Source organism: Coffea eugenioides, chromosome 8 (genome assembly GCF_003713205.1).
Source record: "Coffea eugenioides isolate CCC68of chromosome 8, Ceug_1.0, whole genome shotgun sequence".
Classification (NCBI taxonomy): domain Eukaryota; kingdom Viridiplantae; phylum Streptophyta; class Magnoliopsida; order Gentianales; family Rubiaceae; genus Coffea; species Coffea eugenioides.
The window spans coordinates 27,513,811-27,539,305 of NC_040042.1; the positions used below are offsets into that span (position 1 = coordinate 27,513,811).

General features: G+C 38.4%; 1 protein-coding gene across 1 annotated transcript; it reads right to left on the minus strand.

Annotated features, from left to right (window-relative positions):
* Nucleotides 1-19,200: 19,200 nt before the first annotated feature.
* LOC113780473 lies at nt 19,201-20,337 on the minus strand. The gene is made up of 2 exons (XM_027326271.1): nt 19,779-20,337; nt 19,201-19,652 (listed from the first exon to the last, which is right to left on the minus strand). Exons 1-2 carry the CDS (start codon nt 20,335-20,337, stop codon nt 19,201-19,203), a joined length of 1,011 nt encoding a protein of 336 aa, XP_027182072.1.
* Between the last annotated feature and the right edge of the window lie 5,158 nt (nt 20,338-25,495).

Consider the following 25,495-nt stretch of genomic DNA (forward strand, 5'->3'; position numbering starts at 1 on the left):
ATAACTATCAACCACAATCACATATACGGTTAACAAGCAATAAAATACATCCAATTAGGCCACAATATCCTTCAATCAAAGCTAATTAGAAGTTTAAAAGCCAACCATATGAAAATCCCCAAATCAAAACCCTAGAACCGAAATTTATCCCCATAAGCAGAAATTTTTCGCAAACAATCGCAATTAACGCATACAAGTTCCATTTAACACCCTCTCAATCCATCAATCCAAAGCCAATCCATGATTATCATATAAAATCAGAAAAATTCCCAATAAATTAGAAATTGGTCCAACTTGACTTAAAATCATGAAATCATCCACAATATAGCATATGTAACCACTACTAAGCACTAGTATACCATTATCAAACAACAAAGGAACTTTCTTAGCAACTCACCTTATAACTCAAGAAAGGTAGGAACTTAAAGCTTCCCTCCCAAAAACAACTTCACTATCACCTTTAACCCTTCTTAGCTAGCACTTGTACGGAGTAGTTTGTAAATCCACCGGTTAAAACTCAAGATTTGAGTAGAAATTGAAATTAGAAAATAAAGAAGTTTCTTGGTTTCTCTCAAGGTGCACGGCTGAACAAGGGAAGGAAATGAAGATATTTTGGCCAAAAAGTGGGATAAGAAGGAAGGAAACAGTCGGTCAAAACTGGTGACCGACTGTGACACGTCACAATCCGGCCGGTTTCTGGCCGGATTCCAGGCCAGATTCGAGGCAGTGGCTGAACAATTTTTTTTTCAAATTCCTCAAGCAATCCGACCAACAATCCAGCCGGATTTGGTACAAAATATTTTCAGCAGAAATTTTTTTTCTTTCCAAACTCACACGCCGCGTTCGTCCGTACTTCCAACACAGATATATGTATATAATCTCGCACAAATACACGTAATATACACAACCACATGCTCACATTGATAATGAAAACCTTCCTTAGAAAACTTGATTAGCAAATTTTCATTTTAAAAAGGGAAGTGAGAAGAAAAAAGAAAAATACAGAGAAGATGTGAAAATTTTAGGGTTCTCACATCGGACGAGGCCAACAGAGAGGTGCCTCACAGAGAAACTCGGCTTCTACTTCCCGTGGTCTCTGAGGATATTGCGTGGGGTCGAATCAGTTGTTAGAGGAAAGAGAGAAAATGTCTACGCTGTGGTAGCGCCGATCATTAGATTGCCAATTGTTCCGCTCCTCTGCGAGTACGAAGTGGGAACCAGCAACCAACAAAGACCAACCCTGGACAGTCCAAGGTGGACGAGACTAGATCGAAAGTGCTAGCTCAGGTGTACTCTCTAAAGCAACATCAGGCGCCTGACTCGTTTGAGATCGTAGAAGATACTATCCCTGTATTCCACTGTTTAGCTAAGATTTTGATAAACATTGGTGCTACCCATTCCTTTGTTAATCCCAATTTTATGTGTGAAATTGATATGAAACCTGTTAGATTGCCATATGATCTAGAAGTTAGTACCCCTACGAGTGACCAATGTTTAGTCACTAGTATGGTTTATGAAAATTGTGAAATTTGGGTTGGAGAGAGGAAACTATTGGGGAATCTAATAAGTTTAACTAGTAAGGGGTACGATGTTATATTGGATATGGATTGATTAGTTAAGTATGATGCTCAACTTGACTGTAAGAGAAAAGTGGTAGAATTTCGCATACCTGGGGAGGCGATTTTAAAACTAGATGTAAGGGGTAGATTAGCCTCATCCGCACTGATTTCGGGTATTTGGGTTAGGAAATTATTGAGTAAAGGGGTGCAAGGGTTCCTAACTTTTCTTATAAATACTCTGACCGATAAATTAAAGGTAGAAGATGTACCGGTGGTGAAGGAATATCCGGATGTATTCCCTGATGAGTTAGAGATTTTACAATTTAAGATTGACTTGTTATCGGGGACATCACCTATCTCTAAAACTCCCTATCAGATAGCACCTGCTAAATTTTAGGAATTGAAATTGTAGTTGCAAGACCTATTGAAGCGAGGGTTCATTCGAGAAAGTGAGTTTCCATGGGGAGCATCTGTACTATTTGTTAAGAAGAAAGACAGGAGTTTAAAGTTGTGTATAGACTACCGGGGGTTGAATAATATGACAATTAAGAATAAATACCCACTGCCTCATATTGATGAATTGTTTGACCAGCTGCAATGAGCAGTGGTATTTTTGAAATTACATCTCCGACAGGGATACTATCAGTTGTTAATTAGAAAGAAGGATATATCAAAGACTACTTTTAATTCTAGATATGGGCATTTTGAGTTCGCAATCATGCCCTTTGGATTGACTAATGCTCCTGCCTCCTTTATGGATTTGATGCATCGGATTTTCAAACCCTACTTAAATCGATTTGTAGTTGTGTTTATCGACCACATTTTAGTCTATTCAAAAATCCAAGAGGAGCATGAGCAGCATTTGAAAATCGTCTTGCAAACCCTAAGAGAACACCAGTTATATGTCAAGTTTAGTAAATATGAATTTTGATTGGGAAAAATCTCTTTCTTAGGACACGTGATTTCAAAAGAGGGTATTACCGTAGATCCGATCAAGGTAGAGGCAGTAATTGAATTGAAGAGACTAGAAAATTTCACTGAAATTCGTAACTTTCTAGAGTTGGCAGGTTATTATCGTCGGTTTATTAAGAACTCAAATCTTACCGATCCTTTAACCAATTTGACGAAGAAGAATGGCCGTTTTATGTGGGACGCTAGATGTGAGGCTAGTTTTCAAGAATTGAAGAAAAAATTGACCATGACACCAATTTTACTAACGAAAAGGATAGTTTCACTGTATATACCGATGTCTCGAGAGAAGGATTGGGGTGCGTGCTAATGTAAAATAAGAATGTCATTGCCTTTGCCTCTAGAAAATTAAAATCTCACGAACAAAACTATCCAACCTACGACTTGGAATTAGCAGCCATTGTTTTTGCCCTTAAAAAGTGGAGACATTATCTGTATGGGATAACGTTTGAGGTTTATTCTGACCATAAGAGGCTTAAATTCTTATTTTCTCAAAAGGAGTTGAACATGAGGCAGCGTCGATGGATGAAATTTTTAGAGGACTATGATTGTACAATTAACTACCATCCTGAGAAGGCTAATGTCGTATCAGATACCTTAAGTCGAAAGACTCAAGTAGCTGGGTTAATGGTCAAAGAGTGGGATATGTTAGAAACAGTTAGTGAGTGGAACCCTCGTCTTGAATGTCAGAAGGTGATTTTTGAAAATATTAGGGTAACATCCACTCTAATAGATCGAATCAAAGAGGTCCAGAAGAAGGATCCAATGGTACAAAAATGGATGGAAAAGGGGAAATTGCATGATTTCAATTTGAGTCCCGAGGAAATTTTGAAATATCGAAATCGAGTGGTGGTACCCAAGGATGAAACATTGAAAAAGGAGATTTTGGAGGAAATTCATTGGTCGAAATATACGATCCATCCGAATAGTAGTAAGATATATCAGGATTTAAGAAAGTTATATTGGTGGGACAACATGAAAAAAACAATTGCCCAATATATGCAAACTTGTCTCGGTCTGCCAACAAGTGAAAATTGAATATCAAAAATCTCTAATTTACTGTAATCTCTTGAGATACCCGAATGGAAGTGGAAAAATATTAGGATGGATTTTGTCTCCGGCTTATCATAGACACAAAGAGGTCATGACGTCGTTTGGGTGATCGTCGATTAGTTAACCAAGTTGACCCATTTCTTACCTGTGAACATGAAGTATACCATAGAAAAACTAGCTCAGTTGTAGGGATAAAATTGTAAGATTGCATGGAGTTTCGGTGAGTATAGTCTCGGATAGGGATTCACGATTCGTCTCTCGATTTTGGCAAAAGTTGCAAGAAGCCTTAGGGACCAAACTAAATCTTAGTATCACATATCACTCCCAAACAGATGGACAATCAAGAGGACCATTCAAACTCTCGAAAATATGTTAAGGACCTGTATCTTAAATTTTGGAGGCAGTTGGGGCCAGCACATAATATTAGTGAAATTTACCTATAATAACAGCTACCATTCGTCTATTCAACTGGTACCGTATGAAACTCTTTACGGGAGAAAGTGCCGATCACCGATTTATTGGAATGAAATAAGGGAAAAGAAGGCATTAGATCCAACAACCATACCTTGGATGGAAGATGCACATAAAAAGATCAAATTGATACGTCAAAGACTTCAAACAGTTCAAAGTCGGCGAAAGAGTTACGCAGACAACCGAAGGAAAGATTTGAAGTTCACAGTTGGAGATTTTGTATTTCTTAAGGTCACACTGTTGCAAAGTGTCACGACGGGTAAAGGGAAGAAACTTCAACCAAGATTTGTATGACCCTTCAAAATTCTCCAACTAGTTGAAAAGGTGGCATACCGACTCGAGTTACCATCGAGTTTGTCTAAGATTCATAACGTCTTCCATGTCTCGATGTTCAAGAAATATCATTCTGATCCGACTCACATTCTACAACCAGAGGAAATTGAGATAGACGAGTCTCTCACTTATGACGAGAAACCCATGCAGTTACTCGACCGAAAGGTTAAGGAACTAAGAAACAAGCAAATTCTATTAGTGAAGATCCTATGGAGAAATCATGGAGTAGAAGAGACAACTTGGGAAGTAGAAGAGAAAAAGCAAAAGAAATATGCTAAACTGTTTGTTAATCAAGGTGAGAAATTTCGAGGACAAAATTCTTTTAAGAGAGAGAGAATGTGAGGACCCGAAAAAATTTTCTTATTTTATATTATTTTATTCTATTTCTTTTCATGTATTTTTTTTATTTTACTTTATTATCTTAATTTCCTAGATATTTTTATAAGTGAGTATAGTTTTTAAATCATTTTTTTAGTATAACTTAGTTCATGTTACATTAATAGCGTATTATGAACGTGAGACCCGCTAGTGCGGTAAGTGCGATAAAATTTTTAACGACTAGGTGAATTTTGCATAAAGGGATATTAGTTTATAAGTTGTTAAGGGATAATTAGAAGTTAGTTAGATAAATTAGTTTTGGAAGACAAGAAGATGAGCATAAATCTTAGAAAGGCCAAGTGTCGCGAACCCGTTGGAAGTTGGACTTTGACCAAGGTTGTCTTAACTTTCCTAAAACCAATTTTGACCAAAAAATTGTCTTCATTTCTTCTAGTTTGGCCGAACCATTGAGGGAGAGAAAGGGAGAGAAACTTCATCTTCAATCTCAACTTTCTTGCTTCAATCTTGAGTTCCAACCATAAATTTTGTAAATACTCCATAAAAGTTACTCACAAGAGAAGATTAAAGGTGTTGGTGGAGTGATTTTGGAGAGAAAAGCACTAAGCTACCATTTTTCTTGAGATTACAAGGTACTTTGGCAAAAAAACTTCCTTTTTCCTTCATATATGTGTAAATTAGTGGCTTAAGGTTGTAGTTTTGATAACTTTATGAGAAAATTCATGGTTTGAAGTTGTTGTGGCAATTTTCAGTTTTATGGTGAATTTTCTACTCATATGTGATGCTTGAGGGTTGTCCATGTTTTGGTAGCTTTGCTATGTAAAATATTGAGCTTTTATATGTTAGTTTGACTTGCCTAAAGAAAATTTCAACTTGTATGTATAAATTTCAGCTTAGGGTTTCCAAGTTGAGCTTGATTGTGGTTGGTTTTTGGAGCTACCAATTGGCTATATATGAAGGGTATTGTGACCCTAATTAAATGTGTTTTATAGTTTATGGTTTGTATGTGCAATTGAGGTTATTTGAGATGAGATTGGTACTTGATTGTAGGAGGAAAAGTAAAGAAATTAAGGGGAGTGCTGTCCAATTTTTGAGACCATTTGGTTCCTTCGAGTTTGGAGTGGTTTTGGGTAAAAATGAAGGGTTTGAGGTTGTTCATGTCTTTAGAACCAACTGCTATCTTTTTCACTCCAAAGCCACATTTTTGTACCTTTGCACTAGTAGTTAACTTGGATAGGCATACGACTCATAGTCGAGTCTCAATTGTGCATTCCGTTCCCTAAGTTTTGGATGTGGGAATCATAATTGTTTTACCTTGGTTGTTTTTAGGACATCCTGATGATCAAGGGCATATTTCGGAAGGAAATTTTTGAAATTGTTTTTGCTTGATCTAGTGAATATACCACTCGCATGACTTGTTGCTTAATTGGTTTACTTGTACTTGCAATTTGTGACTTGAATAACTGTGACTTCTGTTTATTCTGGGTGAAAGGAGGGTGTACTTTATCACACTCGTTTCTCTTGCCGGTTTGACTGGTTATTGTATAAATTTGAATCTGTTATTTGTGCACGATTTGATGTCGTTTGGAGGCTTGTATCCAATGACCTTGCTGTATTATCTGAGGTCAAACTTCATTGATAGTTAATCGAATCGAACCAGCAAGGGTTTGGGTGAGATAGATTGACGAACCATGAGGCAATAACAACCCCTCTGATATTTGGCACACTCGAGTATTATCACCTCTATTTCTATTTGGTGTTCGGACCCGGTAAGGGGTATGTTTAGTGGATGGAAACTGGTGTAAAGTGGGGTCTACTGTCATGGTTGTTTCTCTCAATGTTGACGGAGAGTCAATGAGTTGGGATCAAGTACTGTAACGGGAATTTGGCTCTTGAGAGCCATCTGTATCCTTTCTATTTGAATTACTATGTCTGACTGAGGTGTTTATTCATCTCCCTATTTGGTATTTATATTTTATTGATTACAAGTGAAGTTCCATGATTCTTGACTGTTTGATCTTTTGGTACCTCATTGAGTGAAAACTCACCCCCGTTACCTTTGTTTTCCTTACAGGGGACAATATTTTGGAACCGTGATTTTGGAGAAAAGAGTAGAGCTAGTTATAGATATTTATTTTTTATTACACTCCTCTGTAATAGTAAACCCTCATTATACTTTGATACCTTATGTATATTTTGGCTTGTAATGTAAGTTGAACCGTAGAACATTCTGATGTATAAGATCTTGTTCTTGTATTTTAAGTGTTTTGGTTAAGTACATATATCTCTAGAGTTACGTGTGTTTTACCTTTGTAATCCTAACGAGAGTTGGACAAGCAATTCGCTAACCCTTGGAGTACGCCTTAGGGGAAGGTGGGATTGTCACAAACCTATCGATAAATACTTAAGTTATGGAAATATTTTTTTATGTGAAGATCGACACTTTTAGGTGAAGATCCCTGATTACTCAACACATTCACACTCAAATCACTTGATTACTCTTAATTTAAGTATCTTTTTAAGCGAAAATCAACATTTTTAGATGAAGACTCTCGATTACTCAGTACAAGAATCATTGGAGTAAAACTCTTATTTCACCTTTTTTTTTGAAGAAATACAATCCCTCTTAAAGCAATATCTATAGGATAGGAAGAGTATCACCTACTTGACTGTATCAACCACTTAGTTGTAATTTAAGTAAAAAGGAGAAATCTCATTAAATATGTAAATACAAGTTTAATTCTCCCTACTTTACCAACTATACTTTTTAAAATGCAAAATTGCTAATCATATAATAACTAATTCCAAGTCATATGTAAAATGAATTATTCAAAAGTACATTCCCAACTCCAACAAGTAAAGGAGTTAACTTCTTGAGGGTGATATTTTGTTGACTTTTTTCGAACTCTTTGGGCTTTTGGAAAAGATTTTGAAAAAATTTTGACAGAATTTCCCCTTATAACTAGGCGAAACTCCCTGCCAGCAAACCCAAATTGGAAAAAAAAATTCACTATGGCAAGATTTCCAAAACATAATCCAACATTTCCATCATAAATTCAATCAATAGTCATTACCACATAATCACAAAAATATAGAAAGTATCCCTTAAACCTTTCCCTTCCCACAGTGTTCTTAATGTGAAGGATTGAAAAGATAAAAGAGAAAATAATACTCGCCTTGTTTAAAGTAACTGTCGAGCAAAATCAAGTGGCAATGTCCTCCTTAGTCTTAAAGACAAAAAAAAAGACTAGACAGTAATCAACAAAAGTTAAGGCATTAGTTCAGACTAGATAAACTAAAAAGGAAAAATGAACAGATAAACATTCTACAACTACATCAATGGTCACAAAGTCAAAAGAAGATTGTCTCTCAAGTGTCTTCATTTCCTTGGCGAGGTTGTATAGCAAGATGTCATTCAATGTTTTAAAGATGCTCAGCATTTTGGTAATTCTCCTGAATACTTTGATCTACTTTAGTTTCAATGCACAGGAGTATATCCCAAAGTCGTTGCAACATAGAACGAAAGTTACCTAATGGCTCTTGAGTTGTTTCCTCTTGAGACTGTTGTTGTATGCCACTTGTCTCCCCTCCTTGAACAAAAGCTCCAACAAAATCAGTAGTTATCTTTAACTTCCGGCAAGTAACCTTTCCAAAAATGTCTGTGGGATACATCAATGATTGAGAAACATTATTCAGAGCTACTCGCTTCTTCTCAAAGGTTAGAGTGAGATAACAAGCATATGGTAAAGCATGCTTAGCATCATTACTTCGGGCAACCGTCCACATGTGATTAATAATAATACTCCTCAAGGACAAACCCAAAATATTGCCCAAGCCGTTGACCATCTTATCTAGAAAATAAATATCACTTGCTCGAGTTTCATTGAATCCACTTGACTTTGGAATGATGTTGGAACCACAGAGGTAGATAAATGAACGATGCTCTTCCTTGAATGAAGAAGTAAGAACTGCAGATCGTTGAGAAACTCGAGCAGTAGAATACTCACTCTGCAATCGGGCAAGTGCCTCAGAGATCTCCCAATCATCACCTTGCAAAGGCTGAAATGCCTTCTTAAATTTAAAATCAAACCCTTCATCACTAACATTTAACCAATCAAAGGGATCAGTTCAAGTGAGAACTATATTTTTGCCTCTAACCCAAGTTTTAATCTATCAGATGCCCGAATATGATACTTGGTCTTGTCTACTGCATTTGCATAGAATTCTCGAACTAAATTTATGTAGTAGTAGTTGGGTAGATTAAAGAAACCATCCCATCCAAACCTGGTGAACTGAGCTTTAATGTAGTAATGTTTCTCAACATCCGACGCAATATCCTTCTCTACTAGCACTTTAGTCTTGAGCCGTTGATTATACCAAGTTTCGTTTGCAGCGGAGGTGAATTTAGTTCTATCATATGGTGGCCCCGTCTCTTGTTCTTCTTCCTCAGATTGCTGCTCTTCTTCTCCCTCGGTGGAAGTTGGTTCATCTACAAGCAATTGTCGCTTTGTTTTCTTTTTAGTTCGAACACCCTGAATGTAGATGCGGAAGCGACATTTGATTGCTTAGGATAGCCCGCAGCATTTTTAGAACGCACCATGGTCCTAAGACATTGGAATATTTTCCAAGGAAATTCCAAAAATTAAGAGAATCATATTCCTCCGAAGGAAATCATCACCAAATAACATAAATAATCCTAATCATATATATTATACTCTCAAAATCTCATAATCAAGATAACCTATGAGTTCAAAAAAAACTATTTCAAAGTATACATTTATCATTATCCCTCAAATTCACAATTAACAAGTAGCTTCATATAGTAAAAAATAAGTACTTATACATGATAAAAATTGCTCTACAAGGCTAACGATAAGTATAATGAAACTAAAATCAAGAAGTCCTCATGAAAATTGCCTATTAATCAAAAAAATCAAGAAATAGCATTTTTCTTAATTCCTCTTATTGCATCAATGTCAACCAAAATAGGCAATTTAATATGCTTATGGAAGTTAAATGAGCTCAACAAATTATCAAAACAACAACAGAATTTACCAAATATTCACCAAGAAATTCTTCCAAAAACTCAAGGAAATTAAGCAATGGTGAAATTTAAATGAATCAAACGAAGTCAGAAAACTCACTTACAAAATTGAAAATTGATGAAATACAAAGCAAATGATGTGAGATGCCCCAAAATTCTTGCCCCAAACAACTCCCAATTGAAAGGAAAGAAATTCTATAACCCTAGATTCTTTGGACTCAAAGCTTCAAATTTTGTTGGTTTTGATGATGATTTTAGCTTGAATATTGTTCACAAGATGTTTGTGGCTAATTTGGTGATGATTTTAAAGGATTTAAATGGTGGAAAGTGAGGATTTGAAGAAGTGGGTTTGAAATAAAGAGATTTAGTTGTAATAGCAGAAAAGGAAAATGAAAGGAAACCCTACATATTGTTTCTTAAAACAGGTATCCAGCATGAATCCCCAGGCGGATTCATCACAGTTTCTGCTACGGTTTCAGACCAGTAGCTCAAGCCCTTTTTTCATATCCCCTGTCATAACTGTGAGCGGATTCTCCTGCGGTTACTACCGCAGTTTCATATCAGTAGTGCAAATACAGTTCTTTTTTCACACTTTGCACTAATACTCTCCAAATCAACATCCCTTCATCTAAATAAGATCATTTTACCCTTTTTTAGTGCCAACTCACCTCGTTTACCATACCATAAGCTCAAACACGCATATACATGCATTATAAACAACAATATACTCATAGTATAAGCAAGAAACTCTCTTAATGCTTTATTCAAGAGCGTATATGCAATGTTGGCCAAGTTTGCGACTCTTCTTGACTTTGCGACCTACAAAATAGACAACACACAAATTAAACTATATAAAAATAAAATACAAAAAATACAAGAAAAATATTAAATCGTTGGACTGCCTCCCAACCAGCGCCTTGTTTAAAATCGAGAAGGTCGATTTTCACCATTCATCTTCAATGATTTGGCGAATTTTTCAAGGAGTAAATCACTCCTTTAGGAACCTTCTCTCCGGCCAAATAAAGTTTCAATCTTTAACCATTCACTTTTTTTTCTTGGCAAAGCCCCGTCCACGGGGTGGGGATGCCAGCCCCTGATTCATTAATGAGAGGAATTACAGAGGGGACCTAGTCTGTTAAAGAGTACTCGATGGGGAGCTAGCCCTTTACACTCCGGCAACGTGGAAATGGGAATTCTCTACTATCTAAGCCTATCGATACCCTTATTTGTCCCGGAAGTTGAGTATGTGAAGTGCAATATAGCTCCGACGCAAGGCGTAGGCCCGCTAGATTGTCTGCCGCAGAGTTTGCCTCTCTTACCACATACGAAATAGACGCCGACAATGAAACAAGGAGACCACTTATGTTCCTTAATGTATTGCACAATGGCCACTTCGACACACCGCCTGCCTGCAATAGGTGAACCAGACTCTCAGAATCCATCTCCACCAGTAAAGATCCCGTTACCAACCCTGTGCACAACCGAAGGCCATGCAACAACGCCAAGCTTTCCGCCCCCAACACATCTGTGTCTCCAAATTCCTTGTGAAAAGCAAAAAGTAGGCGGCCATCAGAGTCTCGGAGCAACCCACCCCTATAAGCCCGATTTTGGGTGACACTGCCATCAGTGTTCAATTTGACGCAAAACTGCGGCGGCCGTTTCCAGGAGACCACAGTCACCTCAATGTGACGTGCCAAGCAGATCCCCAACTGTGCCCATGGATCCTCATGATCGCCCCTAAAAAGACGCTTCGAGAGCTTGTTCACCAATCCCAGCTGTTCCACGAAACTAGCAATCGAGGAAACTACCCCGCGAGCTTCAAGACATACGCCATCAAACCGCGCTCTGTTCCTGGACTTCCATATGAACCAAAAGATTAGAATGGGAACAATCGTCTTAATGTGTCCCCGCGATATCACGGGACTCGAGCCAAACCACAATGAAACCACCCTTGACACTGAAGATGGTTGAGGCTCTAGAATACCAAACCTCCTTTGGAAGATGCCCCAAACCTCCATCGCTACCGGACCCGTGACAAAAAGGTGACCTAAGGTTTCTTCGTGTGAGAGGCAACACGCACATCTTGACGCCATTGGTATTCCTCTTTTCTTCAGATTCGTCTCTACCGGAATCAAGTTTCGCACCACCTTCCACGCCAGGAAGGACATCTTGAGTGGCACCATATTGCTCCAAAGCAGGTCATCCATCAGGGTCGGGATGCGTTTCTGGCGAATCAGGTCCCAAGCAGATTTGGTCGTGAACAATCCGGAGGGAGAAGCCGCCCAAACCATGTGATCATCTTGATTGGGGTATAAGTCGACATTTTGTATTTGCTGGACGAGAGGGTCTGGCAACCAGCTCTTCAACAGACTTATTTTCCAACCCCCACCCCCATAGAACTCTGCTAAGAGCATATGAGGCGGGTCACTGGTTGGGACCAGCTCTATCAATGGGGATTCAAGAAGCCATCGATCATACTAAAAATCCACAAAGCCTTTGCCCACACACCACCTAATGCTTCGTTCCGCAACGTCGCTTATGCTCGCCAACCGTCTCCACAACGGCGATGGCTTGGTGACCCGTGCTTGGGTAGGATGACAGCCTTTGATGTACTTGGAATACATAAATTCCGCCCAAACTGAATCTCGCTTCCGTAACCGCCACCAGAGTTTGCAAGCAAAAGTAGAACTAATGTCTGCAAAGGAGCGAAAACCTAGCCCTCCTTCCTCCATTGGGTAGCAGAGCTTCTCCCAAGACACCCAGCGTATTCCCTTGGACCAAGCGTCTTTATCCCATAAGAAACTGTTACAGATCCTGCTCAACTTCATTAGGACGGCTTGCGGTGGGTCCAACACTTGCAGCAGATATATGGGCATAGAGATAGCACATGGCGCAATAGTATTAGCTTTCCCCCAAATGAGAGAAGTCTCGAGCTCCAATGGCAGAGACGGTCCCGTATCCGTGCTACAATAGCGTCAAAGAGAATGCATTTGGACTTTCCTCCAAAGCATCTAGACCGGCCTCCGAGCAGCGGGTGAAAATTAAGATGTCATCTGCAAAGGCAAGGTAAGGAATACGCGACCCCGAAGAGGTAAAGAAAAGGCTCTCGTCCTGACAAAATAAGTGATGCAAGCCCCTCCCTAAGAACTCCGCCACCAGTAAGAACAAGGTAGGGGAAAGTGGATCTCCTTGACGAACCCCCCTTGTTGCCTTAAAGAAACCCGCAGGGCTTCCATTGATCAGAACCGAAAACCAATTATTTGAAAGAGTACGAAAAATCAGGTCCACGACCCACTCATGGAAGCCAAACCGTCAGAGTATAAATATTAGAAAATTCCATTCCACCCTGTCATAAGCCTTCTCCATGTCAAGTTTCAGCATCAAGTTCGGACATCTAACTCTCCTGTCAAGATCCAAGGCTAATTCCTGCGCAATGAGAATGTTGTCAGTGATGCTCCGGCCAGGTACAAAGCCAGACTGCCAGGGAGAGATGAGCTGAGGGAGCAAGAGATTGAGACGGTTCGTAAGAATTTTGGAGATGATTTTCGAGCTGAGGTTGCACAGGCTGATAGGCCTGAACTCTTGCCATTTTGCCGCTCCTGCCAGTTTTGGAATTAGCACTAGCAATGCACTAGAGAACCCCTTGGGCTGTGGAGCCCCCTTGAAAAACTCCTGAACTGCCTCCAACAGCTCTTTTTGAATAATCATCCAGCACTCTTGATAGAAACCCGCACCAAACCCACCCGTTCCTGGGGCGCTTTCCTTTGACATGGAGAAGATCACGTCACGCAGTTCCTGCATCGACAGTAATTGTTGGAGACTGGCATTTTCCTCTTGACTCACTGTAGGCAGGGAAAAATTTATAGTGAGGTTGGTCCTGCCTTCCCGCTCAGATGTAAACAACCGTTCAAAGAAGTGGGCTGCCGACTCCTTAATACCCTCTTCATCTTCAATCCACTGCCCTGTATCGCCGTTGACCCGTGAAATGAAATTAATGCTTCGTCGCTGCTTGACAATAGAGTGAAAGAATTTTGTGTTTGCATCCCCTTGCTGAATCCATTTGATGTTGGATTTCTGCTTCCAGTATTCACACTCTATGGCCAGAGCCCGTGTGTGCCGTGCCCGAGCCTCCCCTAATCTCGCCTTGGACACATCATCGCGGACTTCATCGAAGTCTACATGCCGATCCCGCAGATTGGCTTCCGCTTCAAGCACCGCCTGAAAGATGTTCCCAAAAGATCGTTTATTCTAGTCTCGGAGGCGCCTCTTCACGTTGAGAAGCCTCTGGTGAAAACCTATCATACCGCCTCTGTTAACAGGGATAAGCCAGGCTTCCTGTCCCATTTCCTTGAAATCCAACTTCTTAGCCCAGACATTTGAGAAAATGGAAAGACGAGCTCTTCAACCCTCTCGCACCACACTTTATCAATAGTGGAGCATGGTCAGACATACCGCGGACCAGGTGAGATACTTTAGTTACTTCGAAAACGTCAGTCCAAGTTTCATTTGTTAATGCCCTATCTAATCGCTGCCATACAGTGCCATTTGACCAGGTGAAGGGAGACCCGACAAAGCTGACATCCGAAAGGACACAGCATCGTTAAACTCCTCCATATTATGACCGTTTGGAAGGGACCCACCAGACCGTTCGCTTATATTGGATATCACATTGAAGTCTTCCGCCACTAGCCATGGGCCTGTAAACTGCTCCTTTACCTCCTCCATGACTTGCCATAGGTCCCTCCTGCCTACCCTCGTGCATTTGGCGTATATCGCTGAGAATTGCAAAGTAAAACCCACCCATGAAATCTCCATATGTACCAGCTGATCACCCAACTCGTGGGGAACCAGCGTAATGTCCTCATTCCAAAACACCCACATTTTGCGATCAAGAAAAGATTGGGCGTTAGAAAACTTCAAGTAGCGGCATAAAGACGGTAGAAGATCCACATTCGCCATGGGTTCCAATAGGACTAAAAGGCGAATACCATTTTGAGTACATAATTTGTAAAGAAATCGCTGCGAGCCCGGGCTATACCCCGTATGTTCCAAACTAGAAAGTTGATTGGGCTAATCATGAGAAATGAGAGAAGATTTAACTTAAGATAGAAAATGTTGCAACTTCTTATTATAATTGACCGGGCGGCCAGATTTTTTTAGCTAACCTGTTAAGGAGTTCAACATCCTTTGCGTCAAAAACTGCACCACGCGGCAAGTGAGGGTCGAAAAGTTTATCAATTCGCAGCTGGCCCATGGATCTACACATTAGTTGTTGGGAATCCTCAATCAAGTGCAGAGCACAATCCATTGACATGCTCCTACGCAGAGGTTTTGTCTGCCTTGGCGATGACGGTACCAAAAGATTTGCTGATGCAGTCCGTCACAGCGTCTCACATGTGAGCTGATCCGCGGCTTCCCCCAACACCGCAAAAGCGTTGGAGAGCGATATGGGTTGAACATCGAGTCCAGGAACTATACTCTCACCCTCCTTCATCCTGGTTTGCCCCCCACTTGCCCGTTTCTCCTTCGCAGGCGCACATGCCGCCGCAACCTTATGTAGCTCTCGTACCTCCGACGTGTCTCTCACATCAACTTGGGTCGGCTGCTGCAATTCTTCATCAGGTGCTGGCAGTAAAGGGGCCGCACGTCTCAACACTTCTGAAGCACTTGATGACTCCCCAAGGACCAGGTTGGGTCCAGGCGTTGGCTCAGCGAGCATCAAACCCCCGCGGGACTGCTCCCCAGCAGGAGGTGTAGCTGTCACCAGCAACTGCTGCTGCGCATCAGCTGCTAGAGTGGTCTGAGGCAGCGCAATCGTTTTGCCTTTGTCGACTTGAGGCTTTGGGACGTAGACTTGGCCAGGTTTGGTCGTCTTCTTACTCTTGCGGGCAAGCTTCAGCTATGGGTTCTTCAAATAACAGTCAATATCAAGGTGGCCAATTTTCTCACAGAAGGAACAGTATGCCGGCCATGTTTCGTATTCGATTTTTTGCCATTGTCCACCCTCATCGTCACCTATCCAGACCCTCTTGATTGGCCGCTTGGCCACATCCACCTCCAGCAAGAGGCGCGCTACCGAAGGACGTTTGAGAGACAAGGTCGCAGAGTCTGCTTGCAGTGGCCTCCCAAGCAACGAACCAAGCTTTAGCAGGTATTGCTTCTCGAAGAGGGGCAGTGGTAAACCCAAGAAGGAGACCCATATCGGCACGATCGAAGATTCTTGATTCGCCTGAAAATCCAGCGTCCACTTCAAAATTGTCATTGGGGAGTTCTGCACGAACCAGGTGCGGCGGACGAAAATCCTGGTATAGTCCTCTGCCATGGAAGGCCGAATGAGGACGTGCTTGGGGTCCAACAAGCCCACATCGCAGGTACCCTTTAAGCCTAGGGAGATAAAGAAGGGCTCTAATTTTCTCCATAGGTGGCCTGCTGAAAGCAAATCTTCCGATCAGAGCATTGCAGAAAGGCGCAGCTAATGCGGACATATCTTGTTTCAACAGAACCAAAGCTGGCTCTCACGGTGCAAACCCAGAGCGCCCACTTCTGGTTTCTGAGAGGCCGCCCCTGAAACAGCGGCTGCGAAGGACTTACCTGGGGGTAAGGGATCCCCGGAGGAAGGAACAGGCGGCTAGGCAGCCGCCATGTTGCTGAAGAAAACCTGGAAAACCTAGCCAGAAAAGTCGAAGCAGATAGAGAGGGTTTTTTTTTAACCTAGCCATGTTCTCCTTAGAGAAGAAGTCCTTAATCATTCACTTAAAATGTGGTATTGTTTTCACCCTTAATTTCCACTGCTCCATATGGAAATACTCGAAGCACTTCAAATAGGTCAGACCATCGAGACTTAAGTTTGGCAGGAAACAATTTAAATCGTAAGTTATATAATAACACCTTTTGTCCCTCTTCAAAGTGCTTAGAGAGGATGTTCTTGTCATGCCAAAATTTCATTTTTTCCTTATAAATTTTGGCATTTTCATATGAAGTTAAGCGCCACTCTTCCAACTCACTAAGTTCAAACAATCTCTTTTTACCTACAAGTTTAAAATCAATATTAATAACCTTAATAGCCCAATAAACTCTATACTCTATTTCTACAGGTAAATGATACTTTTTCCCATAAACAAGTTTATATGGAAATATTTCCAATGACTTTTTAAATGTCGTTCTACATGCCCACAAGACATCATCTAACTTTCTTCACTAGTTTTTTCTTATTCTATTCATGATTTTCTCCAAAATGAGCTTAATCTCCCAATTCGCCAACTCTGCTTGACCATTGGTTTGAGGATGATAAGAAAGCGATATTTTATGTCACATACATATTTAAACAATAAAGTGTTAAATGATTTATTACAAAAATACTTACTTTCGTTGCTTATAATAGCCTTTGGGACACCAAAACTATAAAATATGTTCCGTTTAATGAATTTAAACACAATTTTAGCATCATTAGTGTGTGAGGCAATAGCCTCCACCTATTTAGAGACATAATCAACTATTAAAAGAATATACTTATTATTAAAAGAGTTAGGGAATGGTCCAATGAAATCTATGCCCCAAACATCAAATAATTCAACTTTCATATATGTAGTTAAAAGTATTTCATTTTTCCTAGAGATGTTACCAGTTCTTTGGTATTAATCACAACTCTTGACCCAATTTCTAGCATCTTGGTATATAGTAGACCAATAAAAACCATTTTGTCATACCTTTGTTACTATTTTAGTTATACTAAAATGTCCTCCTGTTTCAAGAGTGTGATAATGCAATAAAATGCTATATACCTCTTCTTTGGGAACGCATCTTTTAATTATACCATTTGTACAATATTTGTAGAAGAATGGCTCCTCTCAAAATTAATACTTGGCATCATTTATGAAATTCTTTTTTTGGCGAGCATTCAAACCATTTGGTAGCACTCCACTAACCACAAAATTGACTAAATCAGCATACCACGATGATTTTTTTTTATAGCCAATAAGAATGCAACTGAAAATTCCTCTTTGATAGGAATTTCATCTTCTTGTGGGATATTCTCAAGTCTAGAAAGATGATCCGCAACTAAATTCTCAAATCCATTTCTATCCTTGATCTCCAAATCAAATTCTTGCAATAATAAAATACATCGAATTAGTTGGGACTTTGTATCTTTCTTATTTAAAAGATATTTAAAAGCCGCGTGATCGGTATAGACAATGACTTTAGATCTCATTAGGTAAGATCTAAATTTATTCAACGCAAATATCACTGCAAACAACTCTTTTTCGTTATCACATAATTGATTTGAACCTCATTAATATTTTACTTGCATAGTAGATGACATGAAATCTTTTATCATACTTTTGACCAAGAACGACTTCCACCGTAAAGTCACTAGCATCACATATCAATTCGAAAGGTAAACTCCAATCTGGTGATGCTATTATTGGTATGGAGACAAGTTTCTTCTTCAACCTATTAAAAGCAAATAAACATTCATTATTAAAGTGAAAAAGAACATCTTTGGTAAGTAAATCATATAGAGGTTTAGCAATTTTGAAACAATCCTTAATAAACCATCGATAAAATCCCGCGTGTCCAAGAAAGTTGCGAATGCTCTTAACAGTGATCGGTGGAGGCATCTTCTCAATCACTTTCACTTTTGCTTGATCTACTTCAATATCTTCTGAGGAGAACTTATGGTTTAGAATAATACCTTCACAAATCATGAAATGACATTTTTCCCAATTGAATGCAAGATTTGTCTCTTTACATCTCTGTAAAATTAGATCTAAATTATTAAGGCAATGGTCATAGATAGACCCAAAAACAGAGAAGTCATTCATATATATTTTCATGATTTTCTCGTTAAAATAAAACAAATTACCATTATGCATCCTTGGAACGTGGCAGGAGTATTGCACAATTCAAAAGGTATCTTTCGAAAGACAAAAATGCCTTAGGGACAAATAAATGTAGTTTTCTCTTGATCTTCTGGTGCAATAACTATTTGATTGTATCCTGAAAAATCATTCAAGAAACAATAAAAGTCATATCCCATCAACCTTTCTAAAATTTGATCAAGGAAAGTAAGAGGAAAATGATCCCTTATAATAGCTGCTTTTTATAATCAATACAAACTCTCCAACCCACTATGACTTTAGAAGGAATCATTTCATCATTTTTACCACACACTATAGTTATTCCACCATTTTTAGGCACGACATGAATCGAAAAAATCCAAACACTATTAGAGATTGAAAAAATTATGCTTGCATCAAACCATTTAAGAATTTCTACCCTTACCACTTCCTTTATGTTGGGATTTAACCTCCATTGAGTTTCCACCACCGGATTAGCATTTTTTTCCAATAAAATCTGGTGCATACAAATGATTGGACTAATTCTCTTGATGTCAAAAATTATCCATCCTAAAACCTTTAGATACTTCCTCAAAACTCATAAGAACTTGTCAAATTGCTCCTCGTCAAGGGTTGCATTAACAATCACCGGCATTGTTTCTTTCTCTCCAAAAAATGCATACTTGAGGTGGTTGAGAAGCGGATTGAATTCGAGCTTTAGAGTTTGCTCATAAGATGATGGAGGAAATCTCTTGCTTATCTCTAGGCTTTCGTATGTGTTACCTCTTTTGTAAGGGACTTGTGCTTGCAAATAGTTAATCATTTTTTTAATTTCCTCTTCTTGCAATCCTACATCATTTAAACAAAATTCAAGAGGATCATAGTTAAGATTAACTTGACTCATTTTTTGTATCAGTTCTTCACATATGTCAACGGAATAAACATGATCAGTAAAAAAGAGATACTTTTTCAATTTACTCAAATCAAATTCCACATTTTCTTCGCCAATTTGAAACTTGAATTTATCACGTTTAATATCTATTATAATATCTGCAGTGCCAAAAATAGTCCACCAAGAATAATAGATATATTGATATTCTCCTCCATATCTAAAACAACAAAAATTAACGGGAATGATCAATTTTTGTACTTTATTGAGCATATTTTCAAGTATACCTAAGAGATATCTAATAGACCTGTCAGCCAACTGCAAAGAGATGTTAGTGCGTTTTAATTCATTCAATCCCAATTGCCTAGCAACAGTTAAAGGAATCAATGAAACACTAGCACCAAGTTTGCATAGTACTTTAGAGAATTCTACATTATCAATAGTGCAAGGAACCGTGAAACGCCCCGGATCTTTCAACTTTGGTGGCAATTTATTTTGTATGATGATACTACATTCCTTTGTTAATGCAATAGTCTCGCTATCCTCTAATTTTTTCTTTTTGATCATTATCTTCTTGAGAAACTTTGCATATGAGGGAATTTGCAAAATAGCATCAATAAATAGAATGTTAATATGTAATTGTTTAAAATTGTTGACAAACTTCTCAAATTCTTTGTCAACTTTTAATGGTTTCAATCTATGTGGAAATGAAACTGGTGGAGGAATTGGAATAATCTCAGAAACCGATGGCTCAATCACTTCTATTTTGTCTTTCTCTTTACTTTTCTTACTCTCCTCTACTAATTCACTCCCCCGCTTGTCTTCTTTACTCTCATCTTCTTTCATTTTCTCAACAACTGGAGGTTTACTCAATTACTTACTACTATGGAGAGTTATAGCTTTCATGTGCTCTATTGGGTTCACTCGGTCTTACTAAGTAACTCCCCTTGATTCCTATTATTGATAGCATTGGCTATTTGGCCTAATTGGACTTCAATATTCCAATATATATTGGTGAGTTGGTCCATGCTACCCTCAATTCTTTCGAACTGTTGAGTAGTAGTGCTAACTAACTTTTCAATTTTATCATTGGATGCATTTGTTAGCTTCTCAATCGTCAACTCCCAAGTCGGTCTAGACTTCATAGGTGATTGCTTTGGTTGAAAGCCCTATGGGTTCATTGATCTTAGTTGGTTCCCTTGATCCTTCCATCCAAAGTTTGGATGATTTCGCCACCTTGAATTATAAATATTGGAGTGTGGGTTGTTTTGGGGTGAACGGTTATAATTGTTGAGATATTGAACCTGTTCAATGCTCGCACAAATAGAGTCATTGTGATCTCCTCTGTATATAATACAACATGCAACATTTATTCCTTGATTAGAATTAGAACCAACTTGCTTATCAAGAATCTTAGCCACATTATCCGTTTTGATACTTAACATGTTCAATGTATCTACCTCAAGCATACCTGCGGGTCTCTTTGTATTATCTCGCTCGTTGGCCCATTGGTAATTGTTGACAGCCATTTCCTCAATCAGTTGTTGAGCTTCCTCGGCTGACTTACTCATCAAAGCTCTTCCCGCTGCTACATCTACATGTGTCTTTGTCGGATAGGTGAATCCATTGTAGAATGTTTGTATTATAAGCCAATCGGGTAAACCATGGTGAGGACATCTTCATTGTAACTACCGATAATGCTCTCAAGTTTCGTACAATGTCTCTCCTTTCTGTTGACAGAAACTCGTTATATCCATGCAAAATTTAACAGTATTACCAGGTGGAAAAAACTTATTAAGAAAAGTTTTTGATAAATCAGCCAAAGTTGTAAAAGTATTAGGAGAATGAAATTGTAATCAAACCTTGACCTTGTCCCTTAGTGAGAATGGAAACAATCTAAAATTAATTGCATAATCACTAACATCGTTAAACTTAATTGTATCACAAATTTCTAAAAATGTAGACAAATGAGAATTTGAATCTTCGGTAGCATTCCCTCCATATTGAATTGTTGCACCATTTGTATAAGAGATGGTTTAATCTCAAAATTATTAATATTTATCATAGTTCTCACTATCCTTATTTGCAAACCATCACCTTCCGATAATGCGAAATCCCGTAATACTCTTCTATTCACTTCTTCAGTCATAGGTTCGATTGGTGGAAGTTCAATTATTATTTCTCCTTCTCCTTGAATTTCCACAGTTTCCTATAGTGTTTGCCTTCATTGTCGCCTTATAGTCCTTTCAATTTTTGAATCCAAAGGTACCGTTTCATGTAGCACACGGTGCATGCACTACAAAGATAAAAATGAAAAAAATTTTACCACAACTAAACAAACCAAGTAAAACAAAATAGACAAACTACTCTATCTACTAACTAAAAGATATTCACAATATAACACAATATTTAGATTAATAAAGCTCATTTAGTCTTAATATTGCCGTGATTCCATGACAACGGCGCCAAAAACTTGACAAGATTTATACCTGCGATTTAATTTTAATCCTAATCTCCTAATTGATTACAAGTGCACGAGTCGTGAACTATAGTACAAGGAAATAGGGTCGAATCCCTAGAGAATCACTTTTGAATTACTAAGGCTTTTAACTTAGTCTATTATCTAAACTTATCAAGAATTTTACCTAGTTTAATCAACCAAAATACTAAAGTAAAATAAAAAAAGTTAACAATTTGAAGTAATTCAATTAAACACAAGTGTCCTAGAGTATAGAATCGACTAAATGTGCCTAACTAGGAATGAAATAGCCAATTACTACTAATATTCTTGTCTTGCTAAGATTGCATTTCACTCAAGCTATCGGAACTCGCTCTCGCCAATGAACCGAACTTAGCCTACACTAGAGTTTCCCTACTTTCGTAGTGAAATCTCAAGTATAAACTAGATCAAGCACAAGAAATATCATAAACATCCACCTAAATATACCACTACTTTCGTGTGTCTACTCCTTAAGCTCCACTTATTCTATTTCTATCATTGTTAACTACTCTCATATATTAACAACAGCTAAAATGACTGGTAAATGGTGATCAAGCATTCACAAGTGTTAAAACAAGAATAAGAGAACTAGCAAGTATAAGATATAGCAATAATCAATTAGATCTAACCATAATCTAGGCACAAATAGTTTCATCTAACCCTAGAACAAGAAGATTTAGTTCGACATAATAGATTCAACAACAAGGCTCATGTCTTTAAGGTAACTAAATATTATTGACACAACAAACAGAGTAAAGAGTAAGAAATGCTTATTCAAATGAAGAAACAAGATCTTCAAATTTCATTAATCTTTATTGCTATCAAAAATACATAGTACATCAAGAGTTCTCCAAGTTCTCCAAGAAAAGATGAAAACTAGATGTAAAACTGTCTAAACTAAGCTTGAGAGAGAAAAGAAGAAAAAGTTCTCTTCTTCTTGTCCAATCTTCTCTCTCCTCAATTATATATTTCTTCCTTGCTAAAAGTCAAGAAAAGGAAGCTCCTAGATGTCCCAAAAGGTGATGTACAATTGTCCTCTTTGGGTCTTATCTGTGAGGACCAAAACATTTTCACATTTTCTCAGTATTATTTTATTTCTTTGATTATATTTTATACTTTCCTTGGAAATATTGAATTTTCTATGCATTTTTACAAGTAAGTACAATTTTAAAATCACTTTCCTAGTATGAGTTAGTGTACGTTGAGTTTGAAGTGTATTATGGACGTGGGACCCGCTAGTGCGGTAAATGCGATATATTTTTGACAACTTGTTGGAGTTTGGTTAAGTGATATTATTTTACAAGGTGCTAAGAGATAATTAGAAGTTACCTATATGGATTAGCATTAGAGAGACAAAGAGATAAGCTTAAGCAAGCAAGGTGCCAAGTGTTACAAACCCATTGGATGTTGGATTTGACCAAGACCTTCTTAACTTTCCTAAAATCAATTTTGACTCAATTTTCTCTCATTTTTCTTGTGTCTTGGCCGAACCTCTTGAGGAGGAAAACAAGAGAGAGCTCTTCAATTTCTAGCTTCCAAATTTGCTCAAATCTTGAGTTTCAACCAACCAAATCACAAACCACACCATACAAGTGATCATTAGGGAAGGTTAAAGGTGTTGGTGGAGTTGTTTTGGAGGAGGAAAGATTAAGCTCCTACCTTTCTTGTGGTTTTAAGGTATTTTGCCAAGAACATCCTCTTTACTTCAATTAATTACTTATTAGTGATTTTTAGTTGTTTTAGATGTTGTTTTGTGGAAGATTAGCACTTGAATGCATGAATTCCAGATTAGGGTTTCATTTTTTCACCAATTCTGCCCGGTACTGTTACACCTAGTTAGAGGCCGATTTGACCTTAGCACAAAACATGAAAGTTGTAGAGAATGATATTTTATGGTAGCCTGAAAAATTTCAGCTCAATCGGAGTAACGTAGCCTATGAAAAGACCAAAATACCCCTGCTACCCTGTTTCTATCCGAACATGCTAATCAGCTTTTGTAATTGGTTGTTTTGACCAGGAATACTACTGATTTGGTTGTTGATGTCTGTTTATGACTTATAGACTTATATATTAGCTTTCAAATGGCTTTGGAATCACTTGAATTGGAGTCGTATGTGCTGAGATATGATTGAATGAATCAGGACTGCTAGTTGAACTGCGAACTGGAAAATCTGGGGTTATTTTGGTAAATTTGACCTAGATACATTGCAAACTAGACTGAGTGGCCTTCTTCAACATTGTATCCCTTTCTCTTAGCTTCGAAACGGTGTACATTGCACCTCAATCCGACTAGTGTCGCTTCAGTTGTGTTAGTTCCACTAAGCAACAGCAAATCTGCCTTTTGTTTTCCAACCTAAACGTCATTTCCGCACATGTCCTAGCTTGATTTGGTAATCATATGACATTGAGCCTATTGAGTGGCTATTTATGTTGTGTGTAATGTTGGGATTGATTGAGAAAAATAATGAAGCCATAAATGGCTGGAAAATAGGTAAATACAAAGGGCGTGCTGCCCAAATTTTCGCTCGAGGGCTAAGTTTCTATTTGAACTTGTATATTTTTCGTTTGGCAAATACTAATACTATGACCGTTTTCCATCTTAAAACATGATCCTTCTTTAATTGGAAACTCCAAATGTGTACTTACTCTTACCCAAATAAAGAGGAGTGGTTTAGGATTTTCTTGGGTATTTTGACTTCTTCTTTTTTCATGAATTTCATTAACACCTTTAGTGTATACTATCTACTTGAATATGAGATGATTCCAAAACGATTTCGAAAACAGTATTTCTTAGCCTATCTAGTTGGATTCCGACTTGTCTTTAGTTTGGTTTTACGTTTGGTCTACGAAACCCTAATTATTCTTGTCCACGGGTCCAAATGTTCTCGTTTCACTTTAAAGTCTTTTATACGTTCTACTCATCAATTGTTGAGTTTCTTTGATTTCACCTAATTGTTTGTGTTAGATGAGCTGTAATATTCTTTCTCGTTTAATCTTAGGTTTTCTCGGTGACTAAGGATAATATCCGGAAGAATATTTTGCACGTTGTTTTTCGTACATAGGTGAGTGTTCCTTGTTTGTTATATTCTCCTTGACTTCATGACTTGTTGTTATTGTTTGATAATGTGTTAAGTGTTTCCAATAATTTCCAAAACGAATTTTCTAGGCGAGCGTGTACTTTATCGCGCTCGACCTAAATGAAACGCAAAATTTTCAACAATTTAATGATTGATACATTAGTTGTGCATGATGTAAGCCTTGTAGCTGAACTGGGCCCTGCCCTTCGTTACCGATCGACTCGAGCCAGAAGCGGACTCGATCGGGCGATATGGTGACCCTGGGTGTGAACGTTGGTATACTCGAGTATTACCTTGTAGGTTGGTGGAGCCTGGCCAACGTCCAAGAGGGGGTGAATGAAATGAACGAACGAATACCAATGCAAACGAGGGTTTTACTTACAAAAATACATTTTTAAATGATTGGAAGAATAAGGGGAATGACAGG

Coding starts and splice junctions, on each gene's coding strand:
- LOC113780473 (XM_027326271.1), bottom strand. CDS start 20,337: ATGAAAGAAGATGAGAGTAAAGAAGACAAGCGGGGGAGTGAATTAGTA. Junction 19,653..19,778: donor GTCTATTAGATATCTCTTAG/GTATACTTGAAA, acceptor TTGGCACTGCAG/ATATTATAATAGATATTAAA.